Raw genomic sequence first — 26,634 nt, 5'->3', positions numbered from 1 at the left:
CTGTCATCCACTTTCCTCCTATTGTTCATCAATGATCTCACCCAAACTTCTTTTCCTAACCTCTCCTACACTGATGATACCATCCTGCCCTTTTCCACGTCTTTTCATAGACGTCCAACCCTTCAAGAATTAATAACTCATGAAGGGAAGCCACAGAACGCCTGACTTTAGGTCTCTAAAATTTCTGATTGAGGTAGAGCAAACCTTAGTAGTCAGTGCCTCCATAACTGAATTCTTCCATCCATCAATTTTAGGTCCGAAAAGACACGTTTCATTTTAAGCATAATTTCATGACAGGACATAGCGATTTTATCAGTAGTGTATTCAGTATGAAACTGAATTCCTTAACTTATACTCGTTATAAATACTTTTCTTTTTTAACTATCGAGGTTGAAAACTATGATACAAGTGAACAAACACTGTTTCATCTGTGGATCTATATAAAATTCGCCTGACTTGTGTAATTGTTGAGCTAAGGAAAGAAATGTAAGTGTTTTTCAAGGGAGGCTGAGTTTCTCTCAGACTGCGCGCCAGTCGGGAAGCAGGGCTGCCAACACAAATACATGTCTCGCTGAGATTCCCTCTGTGAACGGACTCTTGGGTGGTACTTGTCACATTTCCCCTTAAGGGCTTCAAATTTGTAACAGTGTAAGGGCCTCTGTGCTTCCTTTGCCACACACCTCAGTGACGGTGGTCGCCGCGTGCTGACTCTGGTTAAAAGTTCGGGCGGGACAAGCAATGAGAGCCTGTGCGTCCGTCGCTGCCACAGACAGGTTGGCCAAGGCAGTTTCATAGCCCAGCGCAGCAGCGCCGCTGTAGTTATAGTCCCTCATCACACACTCTTCAATCTTTCCCGAGGCATTGCTGCAAACAAATATGCGTACTTAGTTAAGTTTTTAAATCACTTTGTATTCTTATATTTGACAAAAATAAAATTGCAACAGATTTTCAACTATCATTTATTTCTACAGCTGTCACTACCAGCTGGGAGCACGCAGGGAGTGAGGAGAGTTACAAACCTGTGGAGCCGTATTAACAAAGATTCTCAGCCTTCTGCTTAGCCTTTTGCTTGACCTTGTGTTTTATCTTCAAATCATGCTTAAGGCTGGGCTAAGCATAAAACTTAAACCCAGTAGGTACCAATTGCAGTATGAAATGGTGTCAGCCCTTCTAAGCAGACTGATGCCAAAAGTTTTGTCTCATTAACCCGTCGAATTTCTCACTCACCGTCGCAATGTTGCATATCTTGCTGTCTTCTGTCATTACATTCATGGTTACTGCTCCTCCAAACTTGCAAACTACATGCCACCCCCATCCCGTGGCCTTGCTGCCCAAGACTTTCTAATTACTCTCACTCATATTCTGCCCACTTCAGTAATGTAAGAGCTATCCTAGTTAACCAATATATCATCACTCTTTCATTCTTTTCACTGGCAAACTCTGGAACTCACTAAATGATAAATCTTTCTCGTTCCTAGGTCATGAACAATTTCAAGAGGAATAACAAAGTTCCTCAGAAATTAACCAGTCAATTTCTTCGTGACTCTTCTGTTGTTACCTTTTTGGAGCGGCATCATGTGTGGGATTTTTTTACTCATTTCTGTGTCCCTGATCGGACTCCTCAGCACGTGAACATTGTGGTCTGACATTGAACAGATGATAACAAAGACAATGAAGAACAGGAAGCTTACTTTATGGGAATTGCGAGAGAAATTATTTGTTCATCAGTCCAGTTGGCGTCAAGCAGTGGCTGTACAGAGCACCAGTGGTCAGGAGTGGCGCCCAGGAAGTGGTAGGTCATGGAACTGGTTGGAGAAGCAATATTTCCTGCAAACATCAAGAATATATTACTTTTTTTTTCACTTATTCATTCACTTATTTATAGATCGCTGACATTTACCATTTTCTATGCATGAGGCTGCCACACACGGAGGGAGAGCCAAAATGGACCAAACACCTCGTCTCAGTGTAAGGATGAAAACAGAGAAGAGATTCCTAGTCTTCAGTGCCACGTTTTAGAAAATGTATCATAACGTAGTAAGTGAGTAGAACAAGCCATGTGGCATGTGAAGAGAATTCAGTGACACGGAGTACCAGTAGCCATCACATCGTTACCTTTCAGCTAGTAATTATGCATGTCCTACAGCTCTCAAATTAAATGGTCAACTGATGCTCTCGGTAGTGCAGAAAAGGAATTAAAAGTAATGTATGGACGTACATAGCATATACTTCAAGTGCTGAAGTTTTTGGACTTTCCCTGACAAAGATGACAGTTGACCAGTGTATTTTAACGAAGACACCAGTACTGAGAGGAAGACTGCTTACACCTGCTGGAGTGTCTAAGTCTGGAGTACTGATGGACATACAAAGAAGCTAGTGACGATACAGGAAGCATTACCAGCACTACCCCGTGTTAATCAGTGTTAAGTATTTCCATTTGGTCATGACGTTATAAGAACACCGAGACATCAAAACACGTGTCATACGATAATTTAGAAGGATCAGTGGTAGTACATGTATTTATCTAACTAAACAATATTTATGCACAAATGCATGTAAAGTCAAAGGTAACTACAAAAGTTCACACATGATTGATTCTTATGTCAGAAGCACCAACAAGATTACTGATCCATACAAACGTGGTCATGTCTAAATCGGTGCTATGAATGTATATAGGTGTTACTAGATTAGACTATCAATTCGACACAATCTTTCAGACAACTATCCCCTCTTCTTCATTGATTCTCGACTGTCCCCCTCTTCTACACTGAACATTCTCGATTTGTCCTATATTTATAATCTAAACTGGAAACTTCACATCTCATCTCTAGCTAAAACACCTTCTTTGAAGTTAGGCGTTCTGCGTCGTCTCCGCCAGTTTTTCTCACCCCCAACACAGCTGCTAACTTTGTGCATGGGGCTTATCCGTCCATGTATGGAGTATGCTGCAAATGTATGGGGGAGAGGGGGGGTAGTTCCACTCAAACCGCTCTTTAAACAGGGTGGAATCAAAAAGCTTTTCGTCTTATCAACTCCTATCCTCTAACTGACTGTCTTCAGCCTCTTTCTCATCGCCGCAGTGCTGCATCTCTTGCTATCTTCTTCCGTTATTTTCATGCCAACTGCTCTTCTTATCTTCCTAACTGCATGCTTCCCCTCCTCCCGCGGCCTCGCTGCACGTCTCTTCTTTCTCTCATCCCTATTCTGTTCACCTCTCTAATACGAGAGTTAACCAGTAATTTCAATCATTCATTTCTTTCTCTGGTAAACTCCGGAACTCCCTGCCTGTTTCTGTATTTCCACCGTCCTATGATGAACTCTTTCGAGAGGGAGGTTTCAAGACACTTATCCTGTAATTTCTGACTACCGCTTTCGACTCGGTTCGGGGACCGGCACCTCAGTGGACTTTTTTTTTTTTTTTATTGCCGTTTTGTTGCCCTTGGACGGTGCCCCTCCAACTATAAAAAAAAAAAAAATGGTTTTGGTGGATTTGGCCCTTGAATGGAAGAATACTACCGCCTTATTCTCTACACATCCTAAAAAAAAAACAACAACAAAAAAAACAGACCTGACATGGAGACAGAAATTAGGCAGCACAGCACTCACCCAGAGCACATATGGTAATGATGGCAATATTCCACCGCCCGCGAGTGCCGACCCATCTCATCAGCTCCTCGAAGGAGGTGACTCTGGGCAGCCTGGCATCACAATCCATCTCCAGGCAGCGACGATCTTCGAGGGCGTCGTGACTGTCACCCTGCACGTCCCTGTCCTTGTTCTTCACCACTTCCTCAGATACTTTCCCTTCCATTCTCCCTCCTTACACTGCGCATGAAAAATTATATAATATCTGTGGTTATCTAAAATTCAGATATTCAGTTAGCATTATCATAATTAACCTGAAAACTTGCATTGAATATAACCTTTAAATGACATTCATTACTTGTACAAAGTCTTTCCCAGATCGGGTGAGCCTTTCCTAACAAGAGATGTACACTGCCTGTTTGAGAGTAAAAGAATATGCCAATAATTCACTTTGTCATAAAATTTCACTTTTGTCTTGTCCTTGGTCCCAAACCATAATTTTCCAGTTATTTCCATCGAAAACAAAATAGAAAAAAGTTATTTTGATCCTAAAATTTAGAACAATGAATTTACATTTTTGCTTTATTTCATTATAGTATGGGTTACTGTTGGTTTTCATGTCATTGCTTATCTTATTGCTTTTGAAATGTTCCAAATAAGTTAAAACAATGAAGGAAAGAATATAAAATGTTCTAAGGATTTTTTATTTCAATAAGATCATTCTTGAACTGACCAGATCTAGCAAGAAATTTTTCATATTAAGAATATGTTTACATTTCAGAAATCTTCTCAAGAATGTTCTACCAGACACTTTTAGAAGTTTCTTTAACATTTTAGAACATTCTATTCAATGTAAACATTTCCAGAATATTCTAGAACTTTCTAGAATGCAGCATGTCACGATCTCAATTATCATTCCAAGAAAGTGGACATTACACTGATCCCAGAAAGTTTTAAAGGTCTGGATTTTTATTTAAAGGCTTCAGGTACCTACCCGACCTATCCGAAATCGCCAGTCATTAAACCCTCTTACATAACCCTTACCTTGGCACAGCACGCCAGAAATCACCTCAATACCAGATCAATGTTGGGGTACAAAATACAGTTATTCTATATAATAACAAGATATATTAATACTAATGATAATTCACAAACCAATTGAGGTAGTACACATTAATACATGATAATCCCGTCACTTAACACAGCACTAAAACCTGTTTACACCTTCATAGGCTGCCGATTTTTTTTTTTTTTTTTTTCAGCTGTGGGAATTTCTCCAGACGCCGTCACCGCGTCACCATTTAGCAATGGCATTTTACCTCCTCAAACCTCACAAGACATCACCACAATCACCATAGATCACCTATGACACCATAACACCATCCCCAAAGACACCAGTAACACCACACCACCACCGCCAAAGGCACCAATGATGCCACAACACCAGACCCGCCTCCAAGGACACCAATACATCCTCCGCTCACAAAATGGCTGCCTCTCTGCTGACGCTTCCCCTCAGCATTACACAACCAACACCAAATTTCGGTGGACAAGAGCTCTTGATACCACAAAAGACTCACCAACCTGATCCTGGATATCAAGGTTATATCGCCACACCACTAATACTTCCACACACACGCTCCATCACCACCCCACACCCGAATTTATCCCTTGAGTACGTCACCTTTTCAATCCCCTCAGGGCCTCTGGAAGCTGTCTGAGGAATGTCCTGACTCGATACAAACCCCAAACGCGTATCGCCTCTCGGCTGAGGCTCTCGCCTCAATACATTTCACCTCAAATACACCACTTCCCCTTATATACATACATAATATGTATGTTGTATGTTCTTTATATTATAAAGAACTTAAATTATGGAGAGAATAATACTACATGATATAAAATGGGTAAATAAGCCTTATGCTAATCTATGACTAAGAACAAAGATAATGTTTAAAAAGAAAACGGGACACTAAGAAAATGTGTTCTTTTTCAGGGAAAACTAAAACAAGTAGAAATATGTAGAAGTATCAAGAATTTTCTAGAATCTTCAAAAATTTTCTATAATGATTCAGAATGAGAAGACACATCACAAGAAGTGAAATGGCACCAAGATGCTGCAATCATTCTCCAGATGCAGTCTGCTACATATGTGGTCAATTCATGAAGACAAGAGCGAAGAAGTTCTCTGAGACAGCATCTGGAAAAATAGTAAAATTTAGCTATTTTGGGGCAAAAAATCATTCTAAAAGCTATAAAAGCAAAGTTTGACAAGAATAATGGATATTTTCTATTGTTTTGCAATGATAAGAGTTGGAAAATAAGATTTGCTTGTCAAAGACAAAAATCCTGTTACATAGTGAATTATCAGCCAGCAATATGGCGCACTGCTACGCTTCTGTGCTGCATGCACGGCTTCATGAGGTCCACCAGTGTTTGGTGTGGTATCAGAGGGAAAGGATCGATTGAAGGAGGCAGGGCATCGGTCAAGAGATGACTCATTCAGTCAGCAGCAGTCATCACTCAGTCCAGCGCAGTCACCAGATGATGTGTAGAAGGCAACGCTGCCACGCACCATTCTTGTTCTTGCTGGGGATTTGATGGACCGTGTGGGCTGTGGCGCCAGTCTATGGTGCGCTGAAGATGTTGGCAGCAGGTGGGTCAGGTAGTCAAATTCTAGTGATCTGACCTGTCTTCTGGAGGAAAGTCCTGATGTGCCAGAGAACTCCGAAGGCCAGTCCGGGGGTCTTGAGAGCTTGCCTTGAGGTGAGCTAGCGTTGGTCTGTTGAGGTGGAGTGAACACAGTGAGTGAAGAGGTGCAATGCGGCGAGAGTAATGACGAAGATAGTGTAGCAGGTTGTGTCCCGGTGTCTGTGTCTGTGGCTCACCTAGGGCAGTGAGGAGTGTCAGAGAGGTCCAGCTTGTGTTGGTGAGAATTTAGCTGTCTGTGTGCAATCCTCAGTCTGGTGATTACTGTGTCCAGAGTGCGGCTGGGGGAGCGAGATTCTAGTGGTGTATCCTCTCTGCCTTGTCCAGGAATGGTGTGCCGCAGGCCGTCTGTAGAGTGTCTGTCACAGTTTAGTCGCAGTCTTCCTGTATGCTTGTCAAAGTCACTGGGAAGGTCTACGGAAGAAGGGTGGGAGTGGGCCTCTTTTGCCGTCCTGTCAGCTACTGTCTTACCCACGACGTTGATGTGTGGAGGAACTCCTGAATGTGGATAGTACAGCCAAGGGAGGACAGCTGGAGCAAGAGTTTATGGATTTTGGGACAAAGGGAATGGAGTATCAGCACCCCAATAGGTGGCGGGTTGTGACAGAATCTATAGAGTGACTGAGCAAGAAGGAACAATTGTTTTGATGAACATGAGATCCTGATGGCAAAGAGTTCTGCTGAAAGAACGAAGGCACTGGGCAACAGTGAACGAAGAAGGCACTGGGTAACAGTGAACGAAGGCATTTTGGTAACAATGAACGAAGGCATTGGGTAACAATGAACGAAGGCATTGGGTAACAGTGAAGGCATTGGGTAACAGTTTCCAGGCGGTCCTGTCTTGCATGACATCGAAAAGAATGTAGAGCATGGCGGTGAGCGAGGGGAGGTAGACCTGATTCAGTATAAAGACTTATATAATTGCTTGGTGCAGTCCTAAATGAGTACAGGGCAAATACAGAGAGAAGAGTGGATACGGACTTATAAGGATGACACAGTACCAGGGATTGCCAAGAGGAACAGAGTGGTGCTGAGAATGTACCTTTGGGAGGCTCCTTCATATTGAGCAAATAAAGAAGAAACTAAGCTTTTAATTCAGACACGGAACATACGGCCACAGAGAAAAGCCTGGTGAAGACACCCGTGGCACCTGTACTGTACTGCTGTGAGAGGATGGATGGTATACAATGTTTTCGTTTTATTAGTTAGTGTGTTGTCATTATCAATACTATTTTCTTGTTTTTGTACTTTAGTTACAACATGATTGCACTGTAGTTGCTATTTTTTTTTCATGAACTATATATTATATTAAACAAATGATAATGAGTTGATGATATTGCTTTTGACAACTTTTCCTCCGTTCACCTATTGTCCTTCTCTCCATTCTTTTCAGACACAAAAGGCAAAAAAGGCTAGAATTAAACTAATTCCATGGTTGAGTAGCGTTTTATTTAGTACTCTCTCCAGCCGCCCTGGTGAATAATTACTCTCCGAAGGTGGTCTTGAACAGGGCTGACCAGCTGGTGCGGCAACTCAGGCCGTCGCCGGAGCCTCTCCCACTCCTTTAGGGCGTGCCTGCACAGGTCCTCTGGCCGTCTCTCTCTCTCCCGGATGATCATCCACCGTCATCTACGACCATACTTTATTACAATTGTGCTGTATGGCGTCTTACCTTGTTCCATCTCTTCCCCAGAAATGCAATTTGTCATGCGCTGCTGAGGTCTTCTCATCTGAGAAAATTACCGTTCTCCATAAGTCCATTCCTTTTTGTTGTGTTGTTGTGCAAAATGTAGCCATAAATCTTTGTGGGCCTGTGTTAAATGGTCCTTCATGGCAGGGTGGGGTGACAAGGGCCGGAATGGTGCAGTTTTCTACAAGTAGTGTCAACAGAAGCCTGGATATTGTGTTTCTTTTATTTGCCGAGCATTCATGTGAGGGTTGAGCTCACATGTCTGCACAGTAAGGTGAACTTAATTTCCTGTGGTGATTACCCTTGGATGATTGCCACCTTTTCTCCCGTCCGCTAACTCCTCCTCCTCTCATCTCCGCAGCCAAGTAAATACAGTTTCGCAAAAAATTCCAAGTCTCATGGATATCTCACGTTGGCTCAAGTCACATTCACTCAATCCAATAATGCTGTCAATCAGAGTGAATTTCTTGCTTTCTATGGTGATGTAGCCTTGTCGGTGTCAAAAAAGGAAACTGAATTTCTAATACAAATTCAATTGCCTTCTTGACACCGGTGTAGTAGGTTCAAGTGACCAGCTATGGTCTGACTATTTTAAATTGAGCGTTTAGGCGTTGTCCTTTCAAGGGATTCTCCGGCCTGTGGCTCTACCAAACCTTGTACTGGGTAATTATCAGATTAGAGCCTATGTGTTGCTAATAACCTCACTCCCCACACACCACCTCTCTCTCTCTCTCTCTCTCTCTCTCTCTCTCTCTCTCTCTCTCTCTCTCTCTCTCTCTCTCTCTCTCTCTCTCTCTGCATATACAATCTACATTCCATACAAATTTACCTCTATCAGAGATCTATACTTGCCTATGAATCATTAGAATTAGATAAAAATCTGCCTGTTGGTCAGTGAAAGCTGACCATAGTACTGAATGGTTTGATAAGCTAAATATAATCCATACCTAATACTTGTATTCCAATAAAAAGTAAAAAGAACTGAAATGATAAAGGGAAATTGTGTGATGTGGCACAGTAGCTAACGGATCTCAGCCAACGCCTAAACATTCTTCTGAGAATAAAAAGTGTCCAGGAAGGTCCATGCGCTGCCGTGGATGGGAGTAAATAAGCCATAAGTCTGGCAGTTAAAAAAGGGTTGCATGGGCACTTGGTCATTTGAAACTAGCTGGTCACTTGAACCTATGAGACTGGCAAATTTTGTATGGCAGCTGGAAGCAACTCCTCTAACGAGAGTTCAAATATGACAAGTCTCTGAAGTGCAGGTGTGAAGAGGGAACAAGTAAATCTCTATTCACAGGAGAGTCATGTGGGTCAGGTGTGATACAAAGATCAAGAGAACCCTGCTTCACATAGAAAACTGTCTCTCTCTTAAGGGGATGTCACACATGGTGAATTTAGACCAGGTCTAACGGCAGCCTAGCGACCAGAGTCGCTAGGCTGCCGTTAGACTGTTGGCAACTGTTGACAGGGTGTCGGCCACATTCGACCGGCGAAGTTTGTCATAGTGTCGCCGAGATTCGGCAACATTCGATGGAATTTCGATACAGTTTCGGTAGAGATCCGCGACGCCTTCGCTCAGAACACCGATTTCACCAAATTATCGCCGAGCTTCAGCACAAAATAGAGTCGCCGAGTTCGTTGCACTTACTTCGTTTGACGATCGCCTAGTGTGACATCCAGTTTATATAACACGAAACTAAATATTGTTACACTATCTAAATAATTTCAATCGTACCTATTATTTCATTAAAAAAAAAAAAAGAGGTAAGGAAAAAACATTGTCAACAATACTTTGAAATTAGTTTTAAGGATCTGAACAAGGCTACAAATCGCCACACGCTTACACTAACTGTTCTCATAATCAAATCTTATAATTTCAGTACTACATGAGTTACTAAGGGAAAATGAGTAAGGGCGTCGTGTCACCTGAATCAGTGGGTTGGAAATCTGGGTTGTCATGTTTGAGTCTCGATACTTATTTTCCTTCTACCTTCTAACTATGATCATCTCTCTTTATTCCTAGATTCCTCTCGTTCTAAATCGTGCCTCATATGAAATTACCACTGGATGGAATATCATCCATTGCTGAACAATGAGCATGATGATGAACATGGACAAAAAAAGGAATGTTATATTGCAACAAACTGTCCAGGACAATCAGAGTTCGGAATAGATGGGTCAGCAGGAGATTAGAATGGGTAAGGTAATGCCCACGAGTCTTTACCCCACCTCTCTCTCTCTCTCTCTCTCTCTCTCTCTCTCTCTCTCTCTCTCTCTCTCTCTCTCTCTCTCTCTCTCTCTCTCTCTGATGTATTGCATGTGACAGACTGGGTAGGAAAGGTGGAACGTGTGTGTGTGTGTGTGTGTGTGTGTGTGTGTGTTTATGCATATGTTTAACTTTATAATCAGATTACTGTAATCTTAATAATAATAATAATAATAATAATAATAATAATAATAATAATAATAATAATAATAATAATAATAATATTATTATTATTATTATTATTATTATTATTATTATTATTATTATTATTATCATTATTATTATTATTATTATTACTAATGAAATCATTGATACTATAATGGCATTATTATTGTTATCATTATTATCACTTCTTTTCATTTTTATCATAAAGAATAAGGGTTTCATAAGCAACCAATGGCATACAAAAAGGAAAATAGCAAAATACAGAGAGAGAGAGAGAGAGAGAGAGAGAGAGAGAGAGAGAGAGAGAGAGAGAGAGAGAGAGAAAGAGGCTTCTTGACCTAAGCCATAACACCTCTGTACCGTAAAAGTAGTTTTAAATTTATTTGCTTTTTTCATCCATTTCTTATACCATGTTAGAAATTTCCAAAGGCATTTTTTTTTCATAAAACTATATTATTCCTCTTTATTTGCTATTTGACTATTATTGCGTTTTCTCCCTTCTGCTCTCTCTCTCTCTCTCTCTCTCTCTCTCTCTCTCTCTCTCTCTCTCTCTCTCTCTCTCTCTCTCTCTCTCTCTCTCTCTCTGCACAATGTCATCTTTTCTCATAATGCGCAGACCCTTACACACACACACACACACACACACACACACACACACACACACACACACACACACACACACACACACACACACACAGGCTGCAAGACAAATGTATGGGAAGGACTGTAATAAACTCTGATCAACCTCGAGGCTGAAGTCCCATCTCTTTCTTGGGATGTCTCGACTTTCCCCTCCCCTCTGTTTCACCCTGAGAGGAAAAGAGTCAGAGAGGGAGGGAGGGAGAGATAAGTGAGGAAAGCAAGGATAGAGAACAAAATGTGGAGTTTTTGAGACCATTTCTGTGTCAATAGTGACTAAATAATTACCGGACAGGAACGTGGAGGTAGATAGATAGAGAGAGAGAGAGAGAGAGAGAGAGAGAGAGAGAGAGAGAGAGAGAGAGAGAGAGAGAGAGAGAGAGAGAGAGAGAGAGAGAGAGAGAGAGAGAGAGAGAGAGAGAGAGAGAGAAAACTATAATCCTTACGGGAGACGAGGGATCAGGTGAAGCTCTCTCTCTCTCTCTCTCTCTCTCTCTCTCTCTCTCTCTCTCTCTCTCTCTCTCTCTCTCTCTCTCTCTCTCTCTCTCTCTCTCTCTCTCTCTCTCGCTCTTTTGCCTCTTGTTCTTGTTCTTGTTTTATGCTGTTGCTCTCCTCCCCCTTTCTCCTTCTCTTCCTCCTCTTTCTCAGTGTGTGTGTGTGTGTGTGTAATCGGAATCTTACTGACCACACCTGACCTTTCACTAGCACCTCTCTCTCTCTCTCTCTCTCTCTCTCTCTCTCTCTCTCTCTCTCTCTCTCTCTCTCTCTCTCTCTCTCTCTCTCTCTCTCTCTCTGATGTATTGCGTGTGACAGACTGGGTAGGAAAGGTGGAACGTGTATGTGTGTGTGTGTGTGTGTGTGTGTGTGTGTGTGTGTGTGTGTGTGTGTGTGTGTGTGTGTGTGTGTGTGTGTGTGTGTGTGTGTGTGTGTGTGTGTGTGTGTTTATTTATGCATATGTTTACCTGTATAATCAGATTACTATAATCTTATATAATCATGATCAATAGATTATACCACTTTTACTATGTGTGTGTGTGTGTGTGTGTGTGTGTGTGTGTGTGTGTGTGTGTGTGTGTGTGTGTGTGTGTGTGTGTGTGTGTGTGTGTGTGTGTGTGTGTGTGTGTGTGTGTGTGTGTGTGTGTGTGTGTGTGTGTGTGTGTGTGTGTGTGTGTGTGTGTGTGTGTGATTATGCATACGTTTATCTCTTTTATCACATTTGTTGTCTTATAATTATGATAAACAGATTATACCACTATTACTGTGTATGTGTGTGTGTGTGTGTGTGTGTAATAATAATAATAATAATAATAATAATAAACGGTTTATTATTTAGGCAGTTGACAAACTGAAAATGTACATAGGGGATGGGGAAAAACTTAACATAAATCCTAAAGGTAAGTCTAATCTAGGAGGGAAATACTATTGATTGATGGCTCGCACCATGGTGGGAATCGCACTGAGTCTGTACCGGTCCGTGCGCGGCGCCTTCAGGGGCGTTATTTTGTTGTGGTGTCTGGTGGCACGGACCGGGCGAGGCGCGTCGGGCGGCAGCATGTTTCTGAGACGCGGATGATGCAGTAGTCCCCTCCCAAACTTCTCCAGAGCCTCTCGGTGCCTGGTGGATATTCTGGACAGACTCAGGGTGGTCAGGGCTTCTTCATAGGTGGTGTATGCAGGGCCAAGGATGACCCTGCACGCCCTTTTCTGCACACTCTCTAGCTGTAGCTGTTGAGTGTGTGTGAGGGAGGAGGACCACGCTGGGGAGGCGTACATGAGTTTGGGGAGGATGAAGGTAAGGTACACCCCCCTTAACTCATCTGTCGGCGTCCCCAGCGACCTGAGTCTGCGCAGCATGTACAGCCTGTAGGTAGCTGATCTCACGGTGCTGGCGACATGCTGCTTCCAGGTCAGCTGGTCGTCCACCGTGACTCCGAGAAGCTTGGCACATTGGACCACCTGGAGGGGGTGAGGGCCCACTGTGAGCCGGGGAGGGGGCACTGGTACAGAGGAGGTACAGAAATGCATCACCACAGTTTTGCTGTGGTTGATGGTCATCCTGCTCTCCTCTGTCCACGTCTGCAGTCGCTCCAGAATTGCTTGCAGTGGCGAGTAGTCCGGGTTCTTGGTGGAAACTGGGACGCCCACGGTGCAGTCGTCCACATACTTGTGTGTGTGTGTGTGTGTGTGTGTGTGTGTGTGTGTGTGTGTGTGTGTGTGTGTGTGTGTGTGTGTGTGTGTGTGTGTAATAATAATAATAATAATAATAATAATAATAATAATAATAATAATAATAATAATAATAATAATAATAATAATACTTGCATCAGTCGCATCAGTCAACAATTATTAGTGTATATATTTATCACTCATATATTTCATTGTTCAGTATTCCACGTGCACTGTCCTCACGTAACCAGTCTGATTTATTTTTAACCTTTCTCCTCTCTCCCTCTCCAGGGAATACCACACCTTCCCTACATTCCTGCCAGTCCTTAGGGAAAACACCTGCACTGCTTCCTTGTCTTCCTCGCAGGACATTGGTTAAAATAACGACCTCTGCCACTGGTTCCTTCACCCCATTTACAGGCACCTGATTCCTTCATCTCAGTTTCTGAATCCTGATCCACTTCCTTTCACGTAAATAGAGCCTGTACGCGTAGCTAGAGATCAGATCGGAGACAGACAGTTCAGAGAGCAGAGATCAGTTCAGTCAGTCTTCAGAGAGCGAGAATCAAGCATCGTCACGTCCGTCGTAATCTGCGTCTCGGTATCACGCGTGTCCATCATTAAATTAAGAAGTACTGTACATCTTTGTGCTGCATTTACTCGTACAGTCAGCCATAATCTAAACCACTACCTACGTACTCCACGCTACCAGTATTCATCGGAGAACCAACGAGCCACCACCAACTATCCTGCCACCGTCATCTCCAGCAACATCCAGTTAGTCAAGCAACCAGTGACAACAATCTAGTACAAATGGCAGTGCAGCCTCTTCAGAACAGTAGGCAGGAAACTTCTCTCGATGCAGTGGTGGGCAAACTTATCGAAACACTTCTCCAAGTTCGCAAAATATCCACGGCCATTATATTTCTTCTTCCTCCCGCCTTCCCTGCCATACCCTTCTGGTCTCTTGCCTGCCATATTATCTTATCCCTCTTTCCCTTATTTCTGACACAAATTGGTACACACAGTACTTATTTCTCGTATTCTACTGCTTACCTTATCGTCTCTTCGCAGTCCAGTTGCTACAGCTTACTTATATTCATGGCAATTTAGGAAAATATTTCGCTATGCACACGACGCGCACACACGACGCCAGATAACAAAACGAGATGCGGAGAGTACGGCACACCACACGGCGTCTCGGAGCAGGATCGAAACGCATCTCGTCTCAGCGTGCCACAACTCGCAGCGTGGCGGGATCCTGTAAGGGTCTCGCGGTCCACGTAAAAAAAAAATTAACAGGTCACACAGTAGCAATGAAAGGATTTAGCAAACATGTAGATAACACTATTATTGATGGCATTAGAGCTTTACCCAGGATGGCAAGGCTGGTGATCTAAATGTAACGCGTCATACTTGACACCGAGGCCAGTCTCACACACAAACACACACTCAGGTGGATGTGTGGAGAGATCCGGCAACAAACACAAAGGTTGCAGCTCAAAGCACAATGTAAGTAATTACTGTCATTGTCGAGTAGAGTTCATCGACTCCTGTTTGGTGCACTGCTCTCCCTCTCTGCCGATCAATGTATGGAGATACGAATTATCATTGCATTTCGGGAGACATGTGCTCCTCGTCACCCGTGGACCCGCCGTCCACTCCAACTCCTCGCTGGCGTGCCCCGGGTCAGCAGGGGAGTGTGATGTGACGTACGAGCAAGACATGTACGGGCTCGTCCATGCCAAGAAACTGTGTGCAAACTTTGTGTCAAACTTTCTCCATGTTTGTTTACAAACTGTTTTCAAACAAAGTATCTCGTCCGGAACTCATTTGCTCTCATGATGTCAATTCTCAATTTTATCAGTACTCACGACTGCTCGCGCGAACAAATACACTAACTCATTTCACTCACTCATTCACAAAACATAAAACATACATTTCTCTCTCTCTCTCTCTCTCTCTCTCTCTCTCTCTCTCTCTCTCTCTCTCTCTCTCTCTCATTCTGGATGGGAAAGAAATAACCCACAAATTTTGCTCGCAAACTATAGTAAACAAATTGTTCACAAAGCCTACATACCTGTAGTTTGGAAACAAAATCTGCGAAGTGTTTTGGTGTGAACAGAGGACGAGCCTTGAATTCCTAAACTGTACTCATTTACACTCTCCTCCACCAAACAATCCATCAATAACCTTGAGTCTCGTGGATGACAGAACTGCAGATTAGTTCAGTAATCAGACTAAGGTGTCCTGGCGCAGTGTGTGGTGGAGACGTACTGCCCAATGTGACGCATGGGAAGCAGTGCCGTGAGTAGATATAATTCTGCCACGGTGGCTCACATCGGCGTTAGGAATTGCGATGCCGGCTCACCCGGAAATCCTCTCTTGCCAGGACGGCTCAGGGCCGCAAGTGTGGGGTCAACGACCTACCAAAATACTTGCGGCCTTGAGCCGCAGGTCAACTGTAATTGTTCAACTGTAAGGAGTTGAACAGCAACTCCTGTAAAATGCTACATGGCATCATCGAAGAGACGAAGGAGGGCAGAGCGGGTCCGCGCGACCTTGAAAACAGCTGAGTGATAATGCCACGTAGCATTTTACTAGAGTACTTTTAATCACCGCAATAATGTTGATGTGTAATGCTTATCGGTAAATTACATGCTTTTTAATAACATTTGTCTTATTATAAGATAGTGTAATATTCCACAGCTCGCAAAAAATAAGATTAAACCATTCGTAATTTAACCAAATGGCACCTCCGAGGCTGCGACAATGCAACGTCTGTCCATCACCTCATAGCTACACGCAGAGCACACCCGCGAGTCCCACATATTTTCAACTCATCTGACATAAACAAAACCTTAAAATGCATATGTGTATAGAACATTTTCTACTTAGAATTGCACTTTCTTTCACCTCTTTCAGTATTTGCAGAAACTCGCGTTACACCCTGTGTGTGTGTGTGTGTGTGTGTGTGTGTGTATATATATATATATATATATATATATATATATATATATATATATATATATATATATATATATATATATATATATATATATATATATATATATATATATATATATACATATTGACGACGATGACGATGAAGTTTTCATGTATGCCTCGAGGGCGTTCTGATGTCATTGTATTTGCGTATGCTACTGCACTGTGTACTAACACTGTCCTAATATTGTGTAAACCATTTATGCATTGAATATTGTGTAAGCCATTAACGTGTGCGTGTTAACACCTTTAACTGTGTTAAAAAAAATAAATAAATAAATAAAATAGATAAATAAATAAATATATATATATATATATATATATATATATATATATATATATATATATATATATATATATATATATATATATATATATATATATATATATATATATATATATATATATATATATATATATATATATATATATAAGCGGTGGAGCGGGGGATGACGTTGGGGGGGGGAAGCTTTGATCATGGGAAGGGACAGGGCATGGACCAGGTAGAGAAGGTCAAGCGGATGGAGGGTCAAGGAGGGTTTTTGAGGAGGTTGAATCAATCCCAGGAAAAACAAAAAGCCTTCACCTTGTGGGGAGGTGACAGGTGTCGCTACTGAGTGGCAAGAAGTTTAGTGCTAGCGACTGTACATAACAAATTTATGTCTGGAGTAAGGCACGGGTTTGCGGCGTCTTTAACGAGCCTACAAGTGTGTTCATGCCGAGATCAGGTTAGCCTTTGGGTTGTCATGTTTGAGTCTCGATATTTATTTTCCTTCTGCCTTCTAACTATGATCATTCCTCTTTATTCCTAGATTCCTCTCGTTCTAAATCGTGCCTCATATGAAATTACCACTGGCTAGAATATGATCCACTGCTGAACAATGAGCATGATGATGAATATGGACAAAAAAAGGAATGTTATATTGCATCAAACTGTCCAGGACAATCAGAGTTTGGAATAGATGTGTCAGTAGATTAGAATAGGTAGGGTAACGCCCACGAGTCTTTCCCCCACCTCTCTCTCTCTCTCTCTCTCTCTCTCTCTCTCTCTCTCTCTCTCTCTCTCTCTCTCTCTCTCTCTCTCTCTCTCTGATGTGTTGCGTGTGACAGACTGGGTAGGAAAGGTGGAACGTGTGTGTGTGTTTGTTTATGCATATGTTTTCCTTTATAATCAGATTACTATAATCTTATATAATCATGATCAATAGATTATACCACTTTTACTGTGTGTGTGTGTGTGTGTGTGTGTGTGTGTGTGTGTGTGTGTGTGTCTGTGTGATTATGCATACGCTCAGCTCTTTTATCAGATTTGTTGTTTTATAATTATGATAAACAGATTATACCACTATTACTGTGTGTGTGTGTGTGTGTGTGTGTGTGTGTGTGGTTATGCATACGTTTACCTCTTTTATCACATTTATTGTCTTATATAATTATGATAAACAGATTATACCACTATTACTGTGTGTGTGTAATAATAATAATAATAATAATAACAATAATAATAATAATAATAATAATGATAATAATAATAATAATAATAATACTTGCATCAGTCGCATCAGTCATAACAATTATTAGTGTATATATTTATCACTCATATATTTCATTGTTCAGTATTCCACGTGCACTGTCCTCACGTAACCAGTCTGATTTATTTTTAACCTTCCTCCTCTCTCCCTCTCCAGGGAATACCACACCTTCCCTACATTCCTGCCAGTCCTTAGGGAAAACACCTGCACTGCTTCCTTGTCTTCCTCGCAGGACATTGGTTAAAATAACGACCTCTGCCACTGGTTCCTTCACCCCATTTACAGGCACCTGATTAGCCATCCTTTCATCTCAGTTTCTGAATCCTGATCCACTTCCTTTCACGTAAATAGAGCCTGTACGCGTAGCTAGAGATCGGATCGAATAGACAGTTCAGAGAGCAGAGATCAGTTCAGTCAGTCTTCAGAGAGCGAGAATCAAGCATCGTCACGTCCGTCGTAATCTGCGTCTCGGTATCACGCGTGTCCATCATTAAATTAAGAAGTACTGTACATCTTTGTGCTGCATTTACTCGTACAGTCAGCCATAATCTAAACCACTACCTACGTACTCCACGCTACCAGTATTCATCGGAGAACCAACGAGCCACCACCAACTATCCTGCCACCGTCATCTCCAGCAACATCCAGTTAGTCAAGCATAAGAACATAAGAACATAAGAAATAAGGGAAGCTACAAGAAGCGACCAGGCTTACACGTGGCAGTCCCTGTATGAAACACACCTACCTATTTCCATCTGCTATCCCCATCCATAAACTTGTCTAATCTTCTCTTAAAGCTCTCTAGTGTCCTAGCACTAACTACATGATTACTGAGTCCGTTCCACTCATCTACCACTCTATTTGAGAACCAATTTTTTCCTATCTCCTTCCTAAACCTAAATTATTCAAGCTTGAACCCGTTATTTCTTGTTCTACCCTGGTTGCTGATCCTAAGAATTTTGCTTACATCTCCCTTGTTATAACCCTTATACCACTTAAAGACTTCTATCAGGTCCCCTCTTAACCTACGTCTCTCTAATGAATGTAAATTTAACAGCTTCAACCTCGCCTCGTAAGGGATACTCCTCATCCCCTGTATCCTTTTAGTCATTCTCCTCTGTACTGATTCTAATAGACCTATATCTTTCCTGTAATGTGGGGACCAGAACTGCACCGCGTAGTCTAGATGAGGTCTGACCAGCGCCAAGTATAACTTTAATATTACTCCCGGCCTTCTACTTTTAACACTCCTAAAAATGAATCCTAGTGCCCTATTTGCCTTGTTTCTGGTTTCTATGCATTGTTTCCCTAGACGGAGTTCAGAGCTAACTATAACTCCTAAATCTTTCTCGTACCCTGTACCTACCAGAGTTTGGTTGTCTAATGTGTACCTATTGTGTGGGTTTCCTCTACCTACGCTAAGCACTTTGCATTTATTGATATTGAATTGCATTTGCCATCTATCCGTCCATTCATTCATTCTATCTAAGTCTGCCTGCAAGGCGATGGCATCCGATTCTGACCTAATTAATCTACCTATCTTTGTGTCATCCGCAAATTTACTAACATCACTACTAATTCCACTATCCAAGTCATTGATATACATTAGAAATAACAATGGCCCTAATACTGATCCCTGTGGCACCCCACTAATTACATGACCCCACTCGGATTTCGAGCCGTTTATTACCACTCTCTGTCGCCTGTCACTAAGCCATGACCCTATCCAGCCTAACACCGTCCTATCTATCCCGTGTGCAAGCAACCAGTGACAACAATCTAGTACAAATGGCAGTGCAGCCTCTTCAGAACAGTAGGCAGCAAACTTCTCTCGATGCAGTGGTGGGCAAACTTATCGAAACACTTCTCCAAGTTCGCAAAATATCCACGGCCATTATATTTCTTCTTCCTCCCGCCTTCCCTGCCATACCCTTCTGGTCTCTTGCCTGCCATATTATCTTATCCCTCTTTCCCTTATTTCTGACACAAAGTGGTACACACAGTACTTATTTCTCGTATTCTACTGCTTACCTTATCGTCTCTTCGCAATCCAGTTGCTACAGCTTACTTATATTCATGGCAATTTAGGAAAATATTTCGCTATGCACACGACGCGCACACACGACGCCAGATAACAAAACGAGATGCGGAGAGTACGGCACACCACACGGCGTCTCGGAGCAGGATCGAAACGCATCTCGTCTCAGCGTGCCACAACTCGCAGCGTGGCGGGATCCTGTAAGGGTCTCGCGGTTCGCGTAAAAAAAAATTAACAGGTCTCACAGTAGCAATGAAAGCGTTTAGCAAACATGTAGATAACACTATTATTGATGGCATTAGAGCTTTACCCAGGATGGCAAGGCTGGTGATCTAAATGTAACGCGTCATACTTGACACCGAGGCCAGTCTCACACACAAACACACACTCAGGTGGATGTGTGGAGAGATCCGGCAACAAACACAAAGGTTGCAGCTCAAAGCACAATGTAAGTAATTACTGTCATTGTCGAGTAGAGTTCATCGACTCCTGTTTGGTGCACTGCTCTCCCTCTCTGCCGATCAATGTATGGAGATACGAATTAACATTGCATTTCGGGAGACATGTGCTCCTCGTCACCCGTGGACCCGCCGTCCACTCCAACTCCTCGCTGGCGTGCCCCGGGTCAGCAGGGGAGTGTGATGTGACGTACGAGCAAGACATGTACGGGCTCGTCCATACCAAGAAACTGTGTGCAAACTTTGTGTCAAACTTTCTCCATGTTTGTTTACAAACTGTTTTCAAACAAAGTATCTCGTCCGGAACTCATTTGCTCTCATGATGTCAATTCTCAATTTTATCAGTACTCACGACTGCTCGCGCGAACAAATACACTAACTCATTTCACTCACTCATTCACAAAACATAAAACACATCTCTCTCTCTCTCTCTCTCTCTCTCTCTCTCTCTCTCTCTCTCTCTCTCTCTCTCTCTCTCTCTCTCTCTCTCTCTCATTCTGGATGGGAAAGAAATAACCCACAAATTTTGTTCGCAAACTATAGTAAACAAATTGTTCACAAAGCCTACATACCTGTAGTTTGGAAACAAAATCTGCGAAGTGTTTTGGTGTGAACAGAGGACGAGCCTTGAATTCCTAAACTGTACTCATTTACACTCTCCTCCACCAAACAATCCATCAATAACCTTGAGTCTCGTGGATGACAGAACTGCAGATTAGTTCAGTAATCAGACTAAGGTGTCCTGGCGCAGTGTGTGGTGGAGACGTACTGCCCAATGTGACGCATGGGAAGCAGTGCCGTGAGTAGATATAATTCTGCCACGGTGGCTCACATCGGCGTTAGGAATTGCGATGCCGGCTCACCCGGAAATCCTCTCTTGCCAGGACGGCTCAGGGCCGCAAGTGTGGGGTCAACGACCTACCAAAATACTTGCGGCCTTGAGCCGCAGGTCAACTGTAATTGTTCAACTGTAAGGAGTTGAACAGCAACTCCTGTAAAATGCTACATGGCATCATCGAAGAGCCGAAGGAGGGCAGAGCGGGTCCGCGCGACCTTGAAAACAGCTGAGTGATAATGCCACGTAGCATTTTACTAGAGTACTTTTAATCACCGCAATAATGTTGATGTGTAATGCTTATCGGTAAATTACATGCTTTTTAATAACATTTGTCTTATTATAAGATAGTGTAATATTCCACAGCTTGCAAAAAATAAGATTAAACCATTCGTAATTTAACCAAATGGCACCTCCGAGGCTGCGACAATGCAACGTCTGTCCATCACCTCATAGCTACACGCAGAGCACACCCGCGAGTCCCACATATTTTCAACTCATCTGACATAAACAAAACCTTAAAATGCATATGTGTATAGAACATTTTCTACTTAGAATTATACTTTCTTTCACCTCTTTCAATATTTGCAGAAACTCGCGTTACACCCTGTGTGCGTGTGTGTGTGTGTGTGTGTGTATATATATATATATATATATATATATATATATATATATATATATATATATATATATATATATATATATATATATATATATATATATATATATATATATATATATATATTGACGACGATGACGATGAAGTTTTCGTGTATGCCTCGCAGGCGTTCTGATGTCATTGTATTTGCGTATGCTACTGCACTGTGTACTAACACTGCCCTTCTAATATTGTGTAAACCATTTATGCATTGAATATTGTGTAAGCCATTAACGTGTGTGTTAACACCTTGAACTGTGTTAAAAAAAAAAATAATATATAGAATAAATAATTATATATATATATATATATATATATATATATATATATATATATATATATATATATATATATATATATATATATTACTGCCAGAGAGAGAGAGAGAGAGAGAGAGAGAGAGAGAGAGAGAGAGAGAGAGAGAAACACTGGGTAGTAGATGGGATGGGGAGAAGATATTTTGCTGACCTGATAAATTTAGCTCGGCCGGGTTAATGGAGGTCAGATAGGGACTTCAAAGACTCCACACAAGAAACATGTGTAGGGGACACCCAACTCTGCCCTGGCCTGGGGGAGAAACAAGTATACTGTAGAGGGGAGCAGACGTCGTGAACGAGCGTCTTGCATTGAGAGTGATTTCAAGTCTACAGGGGTTAAATGACCCGCTAACACGTGAGTGTCCTGACTGCAACATACTCAGTGTAACATATATGTCCTGTTTTATGTAAGAGCGTACAGTAGCACAATTTGTAATCTTATTCTGTAAGACGGAGACTGTTAAGCTACCAATGTATGTAGTAACGTAAACCTATAATTCTATTCCATAAGGCTGAGACTCTTAAGTTACCAATATATTTGTAATCTTATTCTGTAAGACTGATACTGTTAAGCTACTAATGTGTGCAGTAACGTAAATCTATAAACCTATTCCATAAGGCTGAGACTATTAAGTTACCATTATATATTTGTCTTTATGAGAATTTGCTCGTGTCCCCAGGTTTTGACCGATTCAATCAATACATCGAGTCACCGTGAAACGGGTCTCATTATCCTGCACTGATCGCCCCAAGAAAGTGAACGGTCGGCCGTCGCGGACGGATTGTGGATCCTATACGAGGACGAGAGCGGCGCGACGGGACTGTGAGTGAGCAGTGCGCGGTGCTGGGAGGACGAGAGCGAGTGGTTGCCCACTCGCTGGTGATGAGTGGTAGCTGTGACGGAGATTGGTGCCACATCTTTGGCCAGCGGGAACTGGTGAAACGGTCGACCAGCTGAGAGACATCTTGCGCCCGCACCGACGGCCACAAAGTGAGACAGTTGACAGGACTTGCTAGCTGGGCTTAAGGATTAAGGATAACAGCGGGTCGAGCGCGTGTCCACGGACGTACATACATACATACAGACATTTATATTCCCTGTGCTTTATTCATTGCTGGCGAATCTCTGTCACATAGGTACAAGTTTAATTTAAGTTTACACATGCGCAATAGTATTTTACGTACTGTGTGGTGGCTGTGTCCCCGATGAGGCGAGACACTGTGTAGTGGCTGTGTCCTCGCTGAGGCGAGACACTGTGTAGTGGCTGTGTTCTCACGCTAGCGAGACTGTGTGGTGGCTGTGTCCTCACTGAGGCGGGACTGTGTGGTGGCTGTGTCCTCGCGCTGGCGAGACACTGTGTAGTGGCTGTGTCCTCGCCGAGGCGGGACACTGTGTGGTGGCTGTGTTCTCGCTGAGGCGAGACACTGTGGTGGCTGTGTCCTCGCGCTGGCGAGACACTTTGTAGTGGCTGTGTGCTCGCTGAAGCGAGACAGTGTGTGGTTGCTGTGTTCTCACGCTGGCAAGGCACTGTGTAGTGGCTGTGTCCTCGCTGAGGTGAGACACTGTGTGGTGGCTGTGTCCTCGCACTGGCGAGACACTGTGTAGTGGCTGTGTGCTCGCTGAGGCGAGACACTGTGTGGTGGCTGTGTCCTCGCTGAGGAGAGACATTGTGCAGTGGCTGTGTCCTCGCTGAGGCGAGACACTGTGTAGTGGCTGTGTCCTCGCTGAGGCAAGACACTGTGTAGTTGCTGTGTCCTCGCTGAGGCGAGACACTGTGTAGTGGTTGTGTCCTCGCGGTAGCGAGACACTGTGTAGTGGCTGTGTCCTCGCTGAGGCGAGACACTGTGTAGTGGTTGTGCCCTCGCGGTGGCGAGACACTGTGTAGTGGCTGTGTCCTCGCTGAGGCGAGACTCTGTGTGGTGGCTATGTCCTCGCTGAGGCGAGACACTGTGTAGTGGCTGTGTCCTCGCGGTGGCGAGACGCTGTGTGGTGGCTGTCCTCGTGCAGGCGAGGCACTGTGTAGTGACTGTGTGGAGTACAAACATCAGCGCTGAGTCGAAATGCTAAAGTTTGTCCAACGTAGCTGGCCAGCATGGATCGACAAGAAGGGGAGACACTTCGGAGGAAGGATGATGTTGATGACAATGGCTCACTGAAGAGTAGTGAGGAGGGTAACACCATCATACCATCATCCTCCCTTCAGCCTCACCAGCTTTAGAGCACAAGGTAGATTCTCTTTTTGATGCAGTCCAAAGGATACAGCAATCAGTAGCAACTCTCCTGACCAAGGACAAGGCGGAACAAAGGGAATCCGGCAAAGGGACCGATAAGGTGGCCTGAAGAACATCACCTCAGGAACTCGACTGAGTCTGAACCGGATCAGGTAAACCAGGGGGAGGATAAAGAATACTCCATACCTGCGCTTGATGTCTCGTCGGGAATGCTTCACCAGGGGGAGCACAAAGAGCTCAACAAGACAAAGGAGGCTGATGAAGAGTCACAGAATGATGGATTTGCCAAGCTCCTTAAAGGCTTGCAACTTTCAAAGAGAATGACACCTACATTTAGTGGAGGAACCTGTTTTGAATTTTTGGAGTTTAAGCAAGCTTTCCAACGCTATGTCGAAGTCATGGATATGCCTGCTATCGTCAAACTAGAGACACTAGTTTCCGCTTACACTGGACAGATTAGAGGTAAGGTTCGGGCATGTATGAAGATTGAAGATTCTAACACTGGGTATGAATGTGCGCTAGAACTGCTCGAGGAGCGATATGGTGATGAAGACACCTTTGTGGATCAAATGATACAAAGAATCTTACAGGGACCTCCTCTGAGAGCAGGGGATGTAAAGGGCTTAAGGAAGTTCACTGATGAACTGGAGGAATGTTTTCATAATTTGACCATTCTAAATCAGGTAAAGGAGATTGATTCACGCTACGTAATCTACCTGCTAGCCAATTGGTTGCCAAGAAAGGTAAGAGAAGATTATATCTTACAACGGATGGCCAACAAAGGAAAACACAAAGAAAGGCCTAGGATACATTGGATGATACAATTTGTTCGTGATGCGACAACTAGTGCGGAAGCCATCAATGAACATGAGCCAGTGCCAGTAACAAAGGACCGAGAACGAACCTCGGGAATATTACACACATCTCAAAGCCAGCAAAGGAAGAGAACCCTGGATCTCGCAACAAGCTCGCTTAACCAGGTTGAGCAAGACAGATCGTGCCCAGCATATCTTCAAGGACCACATTCTCTCACAGAGTGTCAACGGTTTCTCGCTATGAGCAATGAACAACGTCTCTCGTTTGTCAAGGGAAGGCGTCTCTGCTTCTCATGTTTCACCCCGAATTACAGGGTTTATGAGTGTCATACAGCAAAGAGATGTGGGGCGAAAGGGTGCCATAGAACACACTCATGGCTCATGGCTTACCAAGTGGATTTCAAATAACAAAGGAGCACTTAAGATTATCCCAGAGATGGAAAGAGTTGCAATGCCAAATCAGATAATGCTTGCTGAGAAGAAGTCACATACCGAACGTGCATTGGGACTTCTTTGGGATCTCCAAAGGGATGAAACTGGGGTAATGGTACAGCCCACAGAGAAGCCTGAGAATAGACAGGGTATCTTAAGCACGGTCAGTTCTATATATGATCCTTTAGGTCTCCTTGCTCCAGTGATTATACTTAGTAAACTAATCTTCCAAGAAGAATGTCGAAGAACCACTACATGAGATGAACCACTGACAATTCCGAATGAGCTGGCCTGGCTACGGTGGAAGAAAGGACTTAAACACCTATCAGGGGTGATAATACCGCGGTGGTATTTCCCTGAGAACGCAGACCAACTGAGAGACATTCAACTGCACCATTTTAGCGATGCCTCCCAACAGGCGTATGGATCTGTGTCCTATTTAAGGACAACTCATAAGGATGGCTCCTATTATGTGGCCTTTATATGTGGTAAGCCAAAATTAGCTCCAATAAAGAAACTCACCATTCCTCGTCTCGAGCTGTGTGCTGCAGTCCTGTCTGCTAAGGCCGACAAATAACTGAGGAAGGACATAGAACTACCAGTTTCCCAGTCCGTGTTCTGGACAGACAGCACAGCGGTGGTTCAATACATATGGTATACCAAGAGGCGTTTTCTTACCTTTGTAGCAAATCGTGTGGGAATGATACATGATATGTCCGAGCCTGAACAATGGCGATATGTCACCTCAGAATCAAATCCTGCTGACGATGCTTCTCGGGGAGTAAAAGGAGACAGATTCACCAGTGAGAGTCGATGGCTATGGGGGCCCTCATTTTTGAGCCTGGATGAGAGGGACTGGCCTACATACCCACAACAAATCTCAGATCTTAGTGACACTGATCCAAAAGTGAGAAAGGAGTGTACGGTGTTAACCTTACAGAGCAATGGGGAAGAAGACAGCATCAAGACCCTGATCACGCGATCTTCGTCATGGCACTGTCTCTTGGTAGGAGTTGCTTGGATAAAGAGATTCCTACGTTGGTGTCAGAGGAAGTGGAAATATGGAAGAAATGAAGACAGGGGCATTA

The 26,634-nt window shown here is 43.2% G+C and overlaps 1 protein-coding gene across 2 annotated transcripts in view; it reads right to left on the bottom strand.

The window, feature by feature from the left end:
- LOC135090029 (organic cation transporter protein-like) overlaps window positions 1-26,634 on the bottom strand; it is a 66,583-nt gene that overhangs the window by 12,355 nt on the left and 27,594 nt on the right. The window contains exons 1-4 of one of the 2 annotated variants that reach the window (XM_063986259.1): window positions 14,280-15,124; window positions 3,607-3,825; window positions 1,692-1,827; window positions 681-864 (exon numbers count right to left, since the gene is read on the bottom strand). In XM_063986259.1, the coding sequence (XP_063842329.1) occupies window positions 681-864; window positions 1,692-1,827; window positions 3,607-3,811 (525 nt within the window). In that variant the 5' untranslated portion in view covers window positions 3,812-3,825; window positions 14,280-15,124. Of the gene's footprint in view, window positions 1-680; window positions 865-1,691; window positions 1,828-3,606; window positions 3,826-14,279; window positions 15,125-26,634 lie in introns of those variants that run through there. The other variant, XM_063986258.1, reaches the window with a different exon arrangement.

The sequence above is a fragment of the Scylla paramamosain genome, chromosome 34 (genome assembly GCF_035594125.1).
Source record: "Scylla paramamosain isolate STU-SP2022 chromosome 34, ASM3559412v1, whole genome shotgun sequence".
NCBI lineage: Eukaryota > Metazoa > Arthropoda > Malacostraca > Decapoda > Portunidae > Scylla > Scylla paramamosain.
This window is presented reverse-complemented; position numbering and strand designations above follow the sequence as displayed.